The sequence below is a fragment of the Ursus maritimus genome, unplaced genomic scaffold (genome assembly GCF_017311325.1).
Source record: "Ursus maritimus isolate PB19 unplaced genomic scaffold, ASM1731132v1 scaffold_11, whole genome shotgun sequence".
In the NCBI taxonomy this organism is placed as follows: Eukaryota; Metazoa; Chordata; class Mammalia; order Carnivora; family Ursidae; genus Ursus; species Ursus maritimus.
This window is the reverse complement of record NW_024423453.1, coordinates 5,060,569-5,074,401: the sequence shown is the minus strand read 5'-3', so window position 1 is coordinate 5,074,401 and position 13,833 is coordinate 5,060,569. Positions and strand designations below refer to the sequence as shown.

General features: G+C 37.5%; 1 protein-coding gene across 5 annotated transcripts in view; it reads right to left on the bottom strand.

Annotated features, from left to right (window-relative positions):
• Window positions 1-13,833, bottom strand: part of SEC24B (SEC24 homolog B, COPII coat complex component) — an 84,735-nt gene that overhangs the window by 54,998 nt on the left and 15,904 nt on the right. For all 5 annotated transcript variants that reach the window (XR_005833858.1, XM_040626222.1, XM_040626223.1 and 2 more), the window contains exons 2-3: window positions 9,790-10,539; window positions 235-405 (exon numbers count right to left, since the gene is read on the bottom strand). Coding sequence is in view for 4 of the 5 variants with exons in the window: in XM_040626222.1 (XP_040482156.1) it covers window positions 235-405; window positions 9,790-10,539 (921 nt within the window). In the remaining variant the exon portion in view is untranslated. The remainder of the gene's footprint in view (window positions 1-234; window positions 406-9,789; window positions 10,540-13,833) is intronic.

Below are 13,833 nucleotides of genomic sequence, written 5' to 3'. Positions count from 1 at the left end.
ACTTTTTAAAACTCAGCTATCTGAGGGGCACCTGGGTAGCTCAGCCAGAAGGGCATATGACTCTTGAACTGAGGGTCATGAGTTTGAGCCCCACATTGGGTACAGAGATTATAAATAAATAAACTTAAAAAAAAATGTAAGAAAATCATAAAATCAGCTATTGGAATCAGTGTGCGTGTATATGTATGTGTGTATGTGCTCTCTCCACATATACATAATAAATTTTTCGAATACCTTTCTGTTGTAGCAGCTCTGACGGCTGTGTAACTGAGGCTAGGGGCTCAGCTGGGCGATCTGCAGCAGGAGGTGTTCGCCTTGAGGCTCCTGGTAAAACAGTGGATACGACTGGGCTGGACTTGAGAGGCTTAACATTTTGCATAACAGGACAAGATAAAGAATCTGCAACTGAAGACAAAAAACTATTTCATCTACAGCAATCGACTCGAAAATATTGAAATACCAACAAAATACGGTTTATTTGAAGTTCTTATAGAAACATCAGTGGCATCACATTTATCTAGAATTATGTAGAGAAAATAAGGAGATCCAAAGAAATGATTTCAGAAAAACTGAAAACTTACCAAATTTTTTAATAATCTTTAACAGCAACTTTCCTAAAACATGTCAGAAGCCTCCTTACCTTTTTAAGCAAAATGAACCCCAAACAATTTTTACTAATGATCGTTACTATTAATTCATTATTGTACTACATAATGGTACCTAAGATAAGATGAATAGAGGTCATTTGCTTCTGCAGTAATATAGTCCATGAATTCCACAACTGTTTCTAGTATCAGCTGAGATTCCCCTTTTGTATTATAAACTGTCATGTCTTATTTACCCCTACTAGTCATCTGTATTTCAAATGTAACTAAGGACTCAATGGTAACAGTAGGTTGGATGTCTGGGATAAAGTACATGTGATTCATACTAGGCCTTTGTGATAGCTCAAACTCCCCAATCCAGAGGATAATCTTCAGCCAACCAAGAGCTCATTGAAAAACCCATGGCAACAGCCTAAGTGTCCACTGATGGAGGAATGGATAAAACACACACACATGAATATTATTCAACCATAAAAAAGGAAATCCTGCCACTTGTGACAAAAGGGATGGACCTTGAGGATACTGTGCTAAGTAAAGTAAGTCAGAGCAAGACAAATAGTACACTATCTCACTTACATGAACTCACAGAAACGGAGTGGAATGTGGAATGGTAGTTTCCAGGGCCTGGTGTCAGGGTGGGGGTTGGAGGGAGTAAAATAGGGAGATATTGGTCAAAGGGTACAAACCGTAAATTTTTTTAATTGAAATATACCCACTGGCATACAATATTATATTAGTTTCAGTTGTACAATATAGCATTTGACAATTATACAGTATAAAATGCTCACTACAGTAAGCTGACTTACAATCTGTCACCATAGATTTTCAGGGTTTTTTTAAAAAGATTTTATTTATTTGAGAGAGAGAGAGAGCATGAGAGGGGGAGGGTCAGAGGAAGAAGCAGACTCCCCACTGAGCAGGGATCCAGATGTGGGACTCAATCCCAGGACTCCAGGATCATGACCTGAGCTGATGGTAGAGGCTTAACTGACTGAGCCACCCAGGCGCCCCCATAATTTTTCAGTTTTAAGAAGAGTAAGTTCAGGGGATCCAGTGTACAACATGGTGACTATTGTTAACAATACTGTTTTATAAACTTGTAAGTTGCTAAGACAGTAAATCTTTTTTTTTTTTTAAGATTTTATTTATTTATTTGACAGAGAGAGACAGCCAGCGAGAGAGGGAACACAAGCAGGGGGAGTGGGAGAGGAAGAAGCAGGCTCATAGCAGAGGAGCCTGATGTGGGACTCGATCCCGTAATGCCAGGATCACGCCCTGAGCCGAAGGCAGACGCTCAACCGCTGTGCCACCCAGGCGCCCCTAAGACAGTAAATCTTAAAATGTTCTCACCACACACAAAGAAAAGGTAATTATGTGAGATGATGGATATATTAACTAACCTTACTGTGGTAATCATTTTGTAATACATATATATGTCATATATCAATCATCCATTGTATCTTTTAAACTTACACAATGTAATATGCCAATTATATCTCAAAGTCAGAGGAAAAAAGACCTATGGCAAAAAACTAGTAGTGAGCAGTGAAAATATACTGAACATATGCATGTATGTGTGTACATGTATGTATGTACATACACGTATGTTTAAACATGCATGATGTGTGTGTGCATATAGAGACAAACTTAGAAGTGCTAAGACTAAAACAAATAAAGGAATGTGGTGACAGAACAAAACATGTTATATGTTGGGGTGCCTGGCTGGCTCAATCGAAAAATCATGCAACTCTTGATCTCGGGGTCATGAGTTCAGGCCCCAAACTGGGGATAGAGACTACTTAAAATAAATAAATATAAATTAAGAAAAAAAAAACCCGCAATATGTTATATGCCCCATAGTGTACAAATGAAAAATATGGGGAATGGGAAAGAAGGTGGAAGGTAGTCTAAATGTGCTATTCATCATTTTCAGGGAGGACAAACATCATTGTGGGAAACTGAAAACATGGTCACAATATTTTGCAATTCTTCTCATTAAGAAGTGGAGTCTATTTTCCCTCCCTCTGAATTAGGGCTAACCTTGTAACTGGCTTTAATCAACAGAATGTGGCAGAAGTAATGGTATGTAAGTCCCAGAACTCAAATCTCAGGACACCTTGTAGCTATGCCCTTCTGCCCTTGAAATGCTGCCCTGAGACTATCATGGAACGAAGTTAGTTAAGTGTCAAAAAACCTAGGTACTCCAGTAAACTATCTGCACCAGCTGCTGGACACATGAGTGAAGTTCTAGGATCTTCCAACCCAGGCAAGTCTCCAGCTAAATGAAGACACATGGGTGAGTCCAGGAAAAACCAGCAGAGGAACAGTCCAACCAGCCCACAGAACTATGAAAAATAACGTCATTTTTGTTTTAAACCAGAATTAGATAACTGATATAATCGTTAAAACGTAACAGAGTGATAAGTATATTTAACAGTACAAAGTGAAAACTAAGAAAGATAAAATCATCTAACATTGGGTGATGGAGAAAAGGGAAGGGGCGGGAGACAGTAAGGATGGGTGAGGTAAAGACCAAACCTCCCATTAAAGATAACTTTAAAAACTATTTTTTTAAAAGATTTTATTTGAGACAGAGAAAATGAGAGAGAGAGCAAGAGAAAGCACGAGATGGGAGAGGGTCAGAGGGAGAAGCAGGCTCCCTGCTTATGCGGGACTCGATCCTGGGACTCCAGGAGCATGACCGGAGCCGAAGGCAGTCGCTTAACTGACTGAGCCACCCAGACGCCCTAAAAACTATTTTTAAAAATACTTTTCTAAAATCATCAAAGACCTAACATGCTATTAATGAATGTCTGGGCCAAAATCTGTACAAAACTGAAAACTCAGAGAAATAGCCAACACTCAAAGCTGCTTTCACCTTCTGCTACAAAGCTGATTTGCTGTTTTCTGTGGCCCTGCGGGGCACGGGAAACAGAAGACACATGCCAGGGCGTGCCGGACGGAGTACCTGATAAGGCGCTCTGTACTTCCACTTTGAAGAGAGTGTTCCGAAGGGTTATAACCTCAGGATAAGGACAAACCGGGAAACTAGCGCTTACAAACACCAGCGGCTTTGGTTCAGAACACTCCGAGTCCAGTAAGTCTAGGGTTCTGGACTTGAATTAGTGCAATAAGCTGGTAGTACCTAGAGGCACTTGGCAGAAGAAAACAAAAAACCTCTATCACGAACAGCTCCATCATCCTAGGCCTCAAACTATTCCCACAATTAATTTTTCAAAAGTAGTTCCAAGCACAAAGTCAAAGATAAGTAAACAAAGACCCTCTCTGTTCCAGAACACTACAGCCAGTCTCCAACATGCTTATAATCCTTCAAAATTCTGCCAGTGCTTCAGGGTGGAGACAAAACATCTTATCCTCAAAACTTCCTAACATGGTTAACGAGGCCTGGAATGATCCTAAGTCCCTAGCCTCATCCTGGCCTGAGTTCTCCTCTAGTTTCACTGGTCGTCTTCCAGTCCCTTGAACTTGCCATGCTCTCTCCCAGTAAAGAGGAATACACTGACTCCCTGCTTTGACGTCACAAAGCTTTTTCTTTAATAAAATAATTGGTATACATGAGTTTATGTGATACTTATATGCATATGTACATATATACACATATAAAACCATAAGAAAATACCCACGAACTCAGCATCCAGCTGTGAAAATGAAACATTTCCAAAACTGCTGATGCTGTCAGGGTACTCCTCACAGAAGTCCTCCCTCCTGAACTGTGGTTATTATTCCCTTGCTTTCGTTTTTAAATAGTTTACCACACAGACAAGTATTCCTAAGCATTAGTTCTGCTTGCTCTTTAACTTGGTGATGGTATCGTACTGCATGTATTCTCCCATGACTTCCCACCTGACATTTCTGGGCCTCATGTTAATGAGTGCAGCCCTGTATCACATGTTCACTTCTGTTCAGCAGTCCATTGGAAGTATCTAATTTCCTTATCCATTCCACTATAATGACTTTTGGGTTTCCACTTTTTTGTTTCCACAAATGGTACTGCTATAAATATTCAGGAACATGTCCCTGGTGCAGATATGCACGCTTCTCCAGGGCGGTGCTTCCCAAGGTGTGTGCCGCGGCTCAAATGGGTGTAAGTGTGCAGCCTCAGAATCCCCTTAGCCTGGGCGCAGCCTGGGGGAAATAAGCGCTTTTGGCCTAGAGAGCAGACTAGTCCTTTTAGCCCAGTATCCCAAATAAACGTCACCGTTTCCTGTAAGTGCTACACATCTAGAACAGGACGTGGTGCCCTCGAGCCTTCCTATTCAAAGTGTGGTCACTGGGCTAGCAACACCTCTTGCAGACACGATGAAAATGCAGAATCTTAGGCCAGGCCATGCTAGACTTGGTGAATAAGAACCAGCATTTTAGGGGCACCTGGGTGGCACAGTCGTTAAGTGTCTGCCTTTGGCTCAGGGCGTGATCCTAGCGTTCTGGGATCGAGACCCACATCAGGCTCCTCCGCTGGGAGCCCGCTTCTTCCTCTCCCACTCCCCCTGCTTGTGTTCCCTCTCTCGCTGGCTGTCTCTGTCAAATAAATGAATAAAATCTTTAAAAAAAAAAAAAAAAAAAAACCAGCATTTTAACAAGAGTCTGGGTAACTCATGCACCAAATTTTATAAGTGGAATAGCTGCATTTTAGAATATGGCTATCTTCAATTCCACTAATGCCAAATTTTCCTAAAATACTGAACCCATAAATCTTCCTATCAACAACAGTGTCTAAGAGTTCTGTTACTCTACATCCTTGCCAATGGTATGGTCAGACTCTCAAATTTTACCATTCTGCTGCTAGGTATAAAAAGATATCCCACTCTAGTTTTAATTTTCTTTTCCTGATTATTAATGAGGTCGAGTATTTTTTCATTTCATCTTCTGTTTTTTTCTTGGGTTGTTGCTCTTTTCCTTATTAATTTGTATGTGTTATTTGTGTATTCTCAATTTTTTCCTCCCAGTTTATGGCTTGTCTTTTTGTTTTCTCCATGTCTTTCATTGAAAAGTTCGTAATTCGAAATTAGTCAAGTTGAGCACGCTTACTCCTCATAACTATAATTTATTGTGTTGCGTTATCCTTAAGAAATCCTTCTCTAGTCAAGTTTCTAGCGTAGTCTTCCATACTTTCTCTAAAAAGTTTCTAAATTCCGCCTTTTACATTTAAATATTTATTTTGCCTCCAATTTATTTTATACATGAAGAATTCATCAGATTGCAGCTCAAATATTAAATATGAGGGAAAACTGAGAATTTATTTTGCTTTTCCTCAGGCACATCAGTACCCCAAGATGACAGATAAAACATTACTTTATCAGAAAGTGGATACTGATGTCATGTATATTGTGGATTTTTATACAGGATTATATAGATGTTTATTATTATTATTTTTATAAGTAACTTTTAAAATGCTTTTTGTTTTAGAAAATTGCACATAGTAAAACACCATTAACTAGACAGTACTATTTCATAATATGCTATTAATATGTGATTCTTAAGCAAAAAAAGTAAAAATAATTTTAATGAAATATTTTCTGGCAAAACTCTTACTTCTTAGCCAAGATTTATCTTGCTAATTTTTAAAATTATATACTTTTCAAAACAAAGGGATAGTAAAAAAATTTAAGAAAATAATTTTAAATGATGTTTCAATACTCATCTTGCTATCAAAGATGGTATCTTTTTATCCCGAAGTCACACTCAACTAACTTCATCTCAAAGTAGAAAAAACCTTCTAAGCCTTCAGAGATTTACCTACCGTAGCAGTTCTAATGAAATGACATTTTTTACACACCAGCCAAAATTTCACCCTAAGTTAACAAACATAGCACCCAAGACATACCTACTTGGGACAGACCTTTTAATAATAATAATAAAAAAAAATTGAAGTTCTAGTGCTGAGTTATACCAACATGTTCTTATAAAATAAAGAGGCGAGTGAGATAAAATTAAAGTTCTCTTTTATTCCAATGTTTCTGAACATGAACTCAATGACTGCCTAAAAATAACATCATGTATACAGCAATATGTTTTTGGTAATCACTTAACTCAGGCTCATGCTTTCGGATCGCCAACACTTAATAAGTTGTTTAAGAACTTTTGTTACACCAGAAAATGAAACTAGTATAATCAAGTAATAAAAAAAGTGCAATCATTTTTAATTACTTGATGATTGAATTTCACCCAAAACCATGTTTAATACCTAAGATCATTATTCTAATGTGACAATATTATTTAAGGGCATCCAAAGCAATTAAAACTTGTCTGTCTTTCTAGAAAATTTAAATCAATATTCTCATGGTTGCCAAACCTTGTACCTAGGCACCCAAGTCACCGTGGCAAAAATTCACAGGGTTCCAAAGGATGTTTTGTTTTTTTAAAATGAATTCAGTTTATTACGTTCCAGTATAGTACATTTATGTGCTAAGATTAAGTAGGTTCTATTTAGTAAAAGTAACATAAATTAACCAAAAAATTACAAATTTCAATAGTTTCATGTTATTTATTGTATCATACAAAATAGTTCCTTGCTATTGAATGATTAACTTAAGTATGTTACGTGTGGCTTATGATACTTGTACATGTGTAGAGAATTTTGAGAAGGACACACAAAAAATTGCTGCGATTATCTCTGAAAATTAGTGGCCAAAATTTCTAGTGGTAGGGAACTTTTACTTTCCATTTTATCCATTTCTTTGAACTCCTTCTATGTACATTTGTTATTTTTTCATTATAAAAAACTACCAAGGGATGTTTTAAATTTCTAAGAGAAACACAGTGGTATCTGTCAAATACCTTGTGAATTATTACTACTAAGTTACTTGGGGAACCAAGAAAAATAATATTGACATCATCAACTCAACTGAGAAAATTTGAGAACTTCCGTAGTATTTCATTTCAAAGTAGGTTTTAAAAGTAACCTCTTTATTTCTTTTGAAATGGTGAAAAACAAGTATCAAATTAACCTGATATATGTCAATCTCCAAACTATAATTTAAAAGTAGCTTACCAATCCAAAGGCACAACCCCCCCCCCAGCTTAACATGAATTAATTTCTAAAATTATATTTATTACGGCTTTCACAGTATAGTACTAAGATTAAAAGAATAGAAATATACCCCACCCCATCTCTACATATAAAGAACTAATTACTAGTTATTCAAATAGAAGGTAATTTTATAATTATTCTTTATTTAATATTTTTTTCAGGGATAGTACTTCCCAATTAGGTATTCCGTTCATTAGCCAAGTGGCCCCATATTTCCCTGATCCTACATCTCAGTATAATTGGTTCCATCCAGGGTCCCACACCCACCTCAGAAATAAGACAGGAATTACCTGTATTTCTTTCTTTCTTTTTTTTTTTGTCACGAAAGTCACAAAATCCTTAAGTCAGAGGGACCTTAAGCTAAGCTGATCTATAAAAACACTGCTGAAAGAAGAGAACGAAAACAGAATTTCTAGGGGACAGAAAGCCCTCATTCTGAGAAGGGAAGGCTGAGAATCAAAGAAATTGAGCTCCAGGACAAACTCGGTTTCTAACATTAATGACCACAAGCAGGCAACCTAACTTGGATAGCTTTCCTCATTTGTAAAACAAAAAGAAACCGAACTTGACTTTTTACTAGGCATCGTAAGATCAAGTCAGAACTACAGATTCCCAAGACCAGCCTGGAGTCTACTCTAGCTCAGTAAGTAAGGTTGAAGATCACGACCCGTGCAAGCGATTTTGGTGCACAGCCAGACTTGGGAACTGTGACAGATGCTTTAAGTTGATTTACCCAAGACCCAGTCAATGCCAACCCCTTTCTTTCTTGCCTGCCTCTACTGTGAAGGCTACAAAGCTAAATATTCATTTTCTAACCTTCCCTAAAATAAGGGATTGTCTTTTAAAACAGCTATGGCAAACGACAGGGAAAGTCTGTCAGCGCCATCACCCCATCTTCTTTCCTCTCCGTTCTTCCTGCTTTTAACTCTGACCTGATGTCTACAGGCACAAAGTTATCCTGTTTCTAGAAATCGACATGCAGAGGATGGTAGACTAGGGACAGAAGAGACACTAAGGACATCTGGATCCACTACATCCGCCTAGGCTTCTTGTTCTGTGAGAAAAATACCACCTTTTTTGTTTAAACCAGTACTAGTTGCTTGCAGCCAAAAGCGTTTCTAAATAACAGCAGTGAAAGAATAGATGATCTCAAATATACGGTTCAGATATAATATTCCAAAGTTCTAATTTTAAATAATCTAACTGTCCTGGGAAGGATACTTTTCTATGGCATCCTTGACTCACGGCTATTTGGACTCTGATGTGCAATTTAAAGACATCATTCAGAAAACGACCACAGCTTCACCAGTTCCCATTCTCTACATATACTTCCATTTATTTCAAGAGCATACTTTGTTATGTTCAAGCTACAAGTTGAATTAAAATGAGTATATGATATGGAAATGCCACACTAAAATGACTACACAACTTACATAATTTTTAAACTAATAAATTTAACTACATCTTGGTTTAGGAAGGTCAGAAAGACTAACTATAAGACTATTTGTCATGCATCTTTCTTCATCTTCCCCAGCCTTCATCTTAATTTACCAATTTGGGAAGAGAAAACATAAGCTTTAGCATGTATTTCTACATATTTTATATATGTATGTGTGTGCGTGTGTGTATATATATATATATATATATAAAATCTCTGCAAGCATCACTAATGGGGGCTCACTCAGAGAAAACAGGGTGGTATTCTATAGTGAGTAGGGCTCTGGCTGGAATAGTAACTGTCCCAAGGTTGAACAATATAAAAAAGAAAGTAGTGGCTAACAAAGCATATACCCAAATAGACCCTTCTCTTTTGCCCTTGACCTACCTCATACTAAAGACAACTACTGCAGAGGCATAAAATATATCACTAAATATTGACTGAGATCCCAGTCATGACAACGAACACAGCAATGCAAGGTGACGGTTGGGTGGCTAACTGAACTGGTGAAGGGGAAGGGTTCAGGGAGAGGTTGTAAAACATCACAATAAATAAAGCAGATAAACCGCAAAGGTGAGTTAATTTTCGATTTTTCTATTAAGCAATATCATCTTAAACCTTCAGGCAAATAAAAACCTGACTGGAAATGCACTGATTATTCAGCCATGCTTTGGTGAACTTTCCATTCAACCTACCAGTATTTGTTGGGTTGCTGTTGGCTGTAGCCAGGGAGCCAGTGTGGTTTCGGATGAGATTATCTTGGGTTGACGAAAGGCCTGAAGCTGACCATGAGAGAGTACTGCATCCTGAAAGACTCTGCTGCTGGTGGTACTGGTGTGATGGAGGAGGTGGAAGCGGTGATGGATGACTGATGGCTGTACTGTGACCAGAAAATGAATTATCTCTGACCGGCCTGACAGTCGGAGCATTCTGTGAGGTAAACATTTGTTGCCCATATGGATCACCAGCAGGCAGAGAGGGATACGAAACACTAGGATACGCAGCATTAGAAACAGTTGACATAGCATAGTGACCACAAGTAGAGGGAAATCCCTGAGAAGCAACAGAAGAGTTGGCAGAGTACATGGCTGGACTACTGTAGTGATTCACAAAAGGGGAGTACAGCTGGGAGGCACTCGTATGCAAATGGGATGTTGATGAGGCGGCACCCTGGAAAGATCCCGGAGCAGATCCCACAATATGAGGGGCAGGAGGAGCCCTGCCATACATATGCTGTGCTCCTGGTTGTTGGCTTGCTGTATTAGGAGTCACCACATTTTGTGTCGGTACCGTATAGAGACCAGAGTAGTAATCACCACACTGGCTGTCCAATGGCAATGAGGTCATTTTCCCAGGTCCTTGAGGATAATGTCCTGAGGGAGCAATATAGTTTTGAGGATGCAATCCATACCCCGATGGAACCTGCATTTGACTCTGTGCTGGACCTGAAAAAGAAGAGCAAACACTTATAGGGATTGGCAAGGAGATAACTAATTTTTAAGCTAAGTTCCCATCAAATGTTGCCCTAATTAATTTACTTCTCCATAATCCCAAATTGTCACAAAAGATATATACTGTTATAGACCCACTGTGGTACCTAGCCTCCAAGATGGCCCCCAGAGATCCCTACCTCCTGGTATTCATACCCTTCTATATGAGTTTAAACACTCCCACAATATACCAAGACTGAGTTGTGTGGCCAATAGCATCATCGCAGAGGTAATGTTGTATCACTTTCAAGATTAGCCTAATCTTGGGTGCTGGCTTCCCTCTCTTAGATCACTCAGCTTGAACAAAGCTGCCAAATTGTGAAGAGCCCTATGGAAAAATCCATGAGGTGAGAAACTGAACTCTGTGGCCAATAGCCAAGGAGAAACTGGGGCCTGCCAAAAACCACATCAGTGAGCTTGGAAGCAGATTCTTCATACCCAGTAGAATCTTGAGAAAACTACAGCCCCAGCTGACAGCCTGACCACAATCTCATGACATCCAAAGTCAGAACCACCCAGTGAGGCTGCTCCCAAGTTCATGTCCCTCAGAAACTATGAGATTAAATATCTGTTGTTTAAGCAACTAAATTTTGGGGCATTTTGTTATGCAGCAATAGGTAACTATTATACCCAGTATAGACAAAGTGCAAATCTTTTTTATTAGCTTCTCTAAAACAATAAAAGTAACAACATACCCATGGTAAAAAAAAAAAAAAAAAAAAAATTCAAACAATGAAGAATACAAAGTAAAAAGTACAATTCCCCCTTTCCCTGGTAGCTGATATCCTTCCCACACGTAGCTATTACTTAATGGCTTTTTGTGTATCCTTCATGACATAGTTCAGCAACCTGCTTCTCTTTTACTTAATGTGTCCTGAATATCCTTCTGTTAGTATAGATAAATCTTCACTATTCCTCTAAAAATCTATACAGTATTTCATTAGAGATGTAATATTATTTACTAAATCTCCTTTGATGAATATTTCAGAGAGTGAACTACTTATATTTATGAGATCAACCTCTGTGATGAATCTATAGGATAAATTCCTAGAAGTGAAACTGAGGGTTCAAAGGGTTTGTGCTTTTAAAATTGACAATTATTGCCAAGTATCTCTTTAAAAGTCTACCAATTTATAACTCCTATGAAAAATGCTTAGGAATGCCTCATCATCCCAACACTGAGTAACATTTCAATCTCTGCCAACCTGATAGGGGAGAAACATTTCAGTTTTCAGTACTTAACTATGAATAATGCTGAGAATCTTTCCAAATATTTCTTAGCTACTTAGGTGTATTCCTTTGTTATTTGCCCCTTTCCCACAGGGTTGTGATTTCCATAATGATTTATAAATGTTCTTGTACATTGAGATATTTAACCTTATGTTATTATTATGTACTACATGTATTTTCCCTTGGGTTACTGTTTTTTGACCTTATTCATTTTTAAATCATACTTCAAGAACCTTCCCTATTCTAATATTATATAAATATATACTCATGTTTTCCTCTAATGCTTTTAATACTTACACTGACATATATTCATTTCTTTGATCACTACAGAATGGTATTTTTTATCAATACCATTCAAATTAACATTAATTTTAGTATTACTTTTATTAATATTATAAATATCATTAAACATATTACCTTATGTGACACTCACTGTCCCTTGAAGTAATGATATCATTATACCCCCTTTACTAATTAGGTTAATGCACAGAAGTTAAGTCCTTTAATACAGTCACATGCTTAGGAAGTAACAGGACTAAGATAAATCAAGTAACCTGGCTCAAATCCATGCTTTTAAACAATGATCTGCCGCCCATACTATACTAAAGTCTGGCTGGCTTTCTTCAGCCCAGCAAATGGTCCATCATCCCAAACAATGGAATTCCAGCCTTGGTTCCAACTAAGGAAAACTTTATCCCAGAATCTAATTTTCCTATGTTGTGGAGGGAAATCGTTATCTGTGCCATACCTCAAATGAACAGAAAACAAAAAAAATATATTTACAAGCTGTTTTAAGTTCACTGACACAAAGGAAGTGCCACTGTATTCCTTGTTATGATAATGTGTAAAAATATAAAACATAAAAATGTAAAAATACTTATTATAAAAGATATATGAATAGAGCTTATCTTTCCTTATTCTCTTTTCAATTTCTACTCAATAATGTAGTGGCATCTTAATTTTGATCACATAAATACAGATTCTATGGCAGAAAAAAGATAACTTACATAATCAAACTATAAGGAAAAAATAACATCCATACTTTTATAATTCCAAGAAGTATACAAAGAACCCAAACTCAGTAACACCATTTTACTGGGTGTATAATTTCCTTTTCTTACAGGATATTTTACATGGTTATAGTTCACCTGAAAGAATTTATTTACTTAAAAGGAAAAGAGTCATCATTAACGTGCCAAAAAAAATGTGAAATGTTCTCCCTCCCTCCCTTCCTTAAATATACAAAGATGGTCTGCTACTCTTGACTTCAGTCTCAGAAAACTCTACACTGGTTAAGACTTTATCAGTGAAGAGAGGAGCTAAGTCAGAGTTAGATAATATTCAAATATCTATCCATTTAATAAATAATGTGGCTCGTCCATGCTACATGATCTGAAAACAGGGAAATAATCATCAGTATGTCCAAGCTACTCAAATGTCATTCTTCTAAAACTTTAACAGGAATGTTGTATCTAGATGCTAAAATTTATCAGAAGTGAACTACCCACCAGAGGAAACCTTTTTACTTCTCAGTCCATCAAAGAAAGCACTTACTTTGGGGGAATGTGAAGGTGTGCACAGCTAATTATATGTTGGTGCTCACCATTCCTTATTCTATATCAAGATCTAAATGTTCTAAATGTATGAGAAGTATGTGAAAATAATTTGGTCAAAATGATAAATGAATCAAGACTCCTTTGGAAGAAAAATATTTCCTTTCAAATATTTTAAATCAATTTTCAAAAGCCTCTATTAAAAAAAATAAACATAAGGATCAGCTTAAAAGAAAAGAAAATGGCATCTAGGATAAGTAAAATATTTTTTAAAAATTTGTCTTACTGTGGCCTAACAAGAAACACATTTTCTTCAACTTTAAAATGTATTAGATAGGGGCGCCTGGGGGGCTCAGTTGTTAAGCATCTGTCTTTGGCTTAGGGCGTGATCCCAGCGTTCTGGGATCCAGTCCCGCATGAGGCTCCTCCACTAGAAGCCTGCTTCTTCCTCTCCCACTCCTGCTGC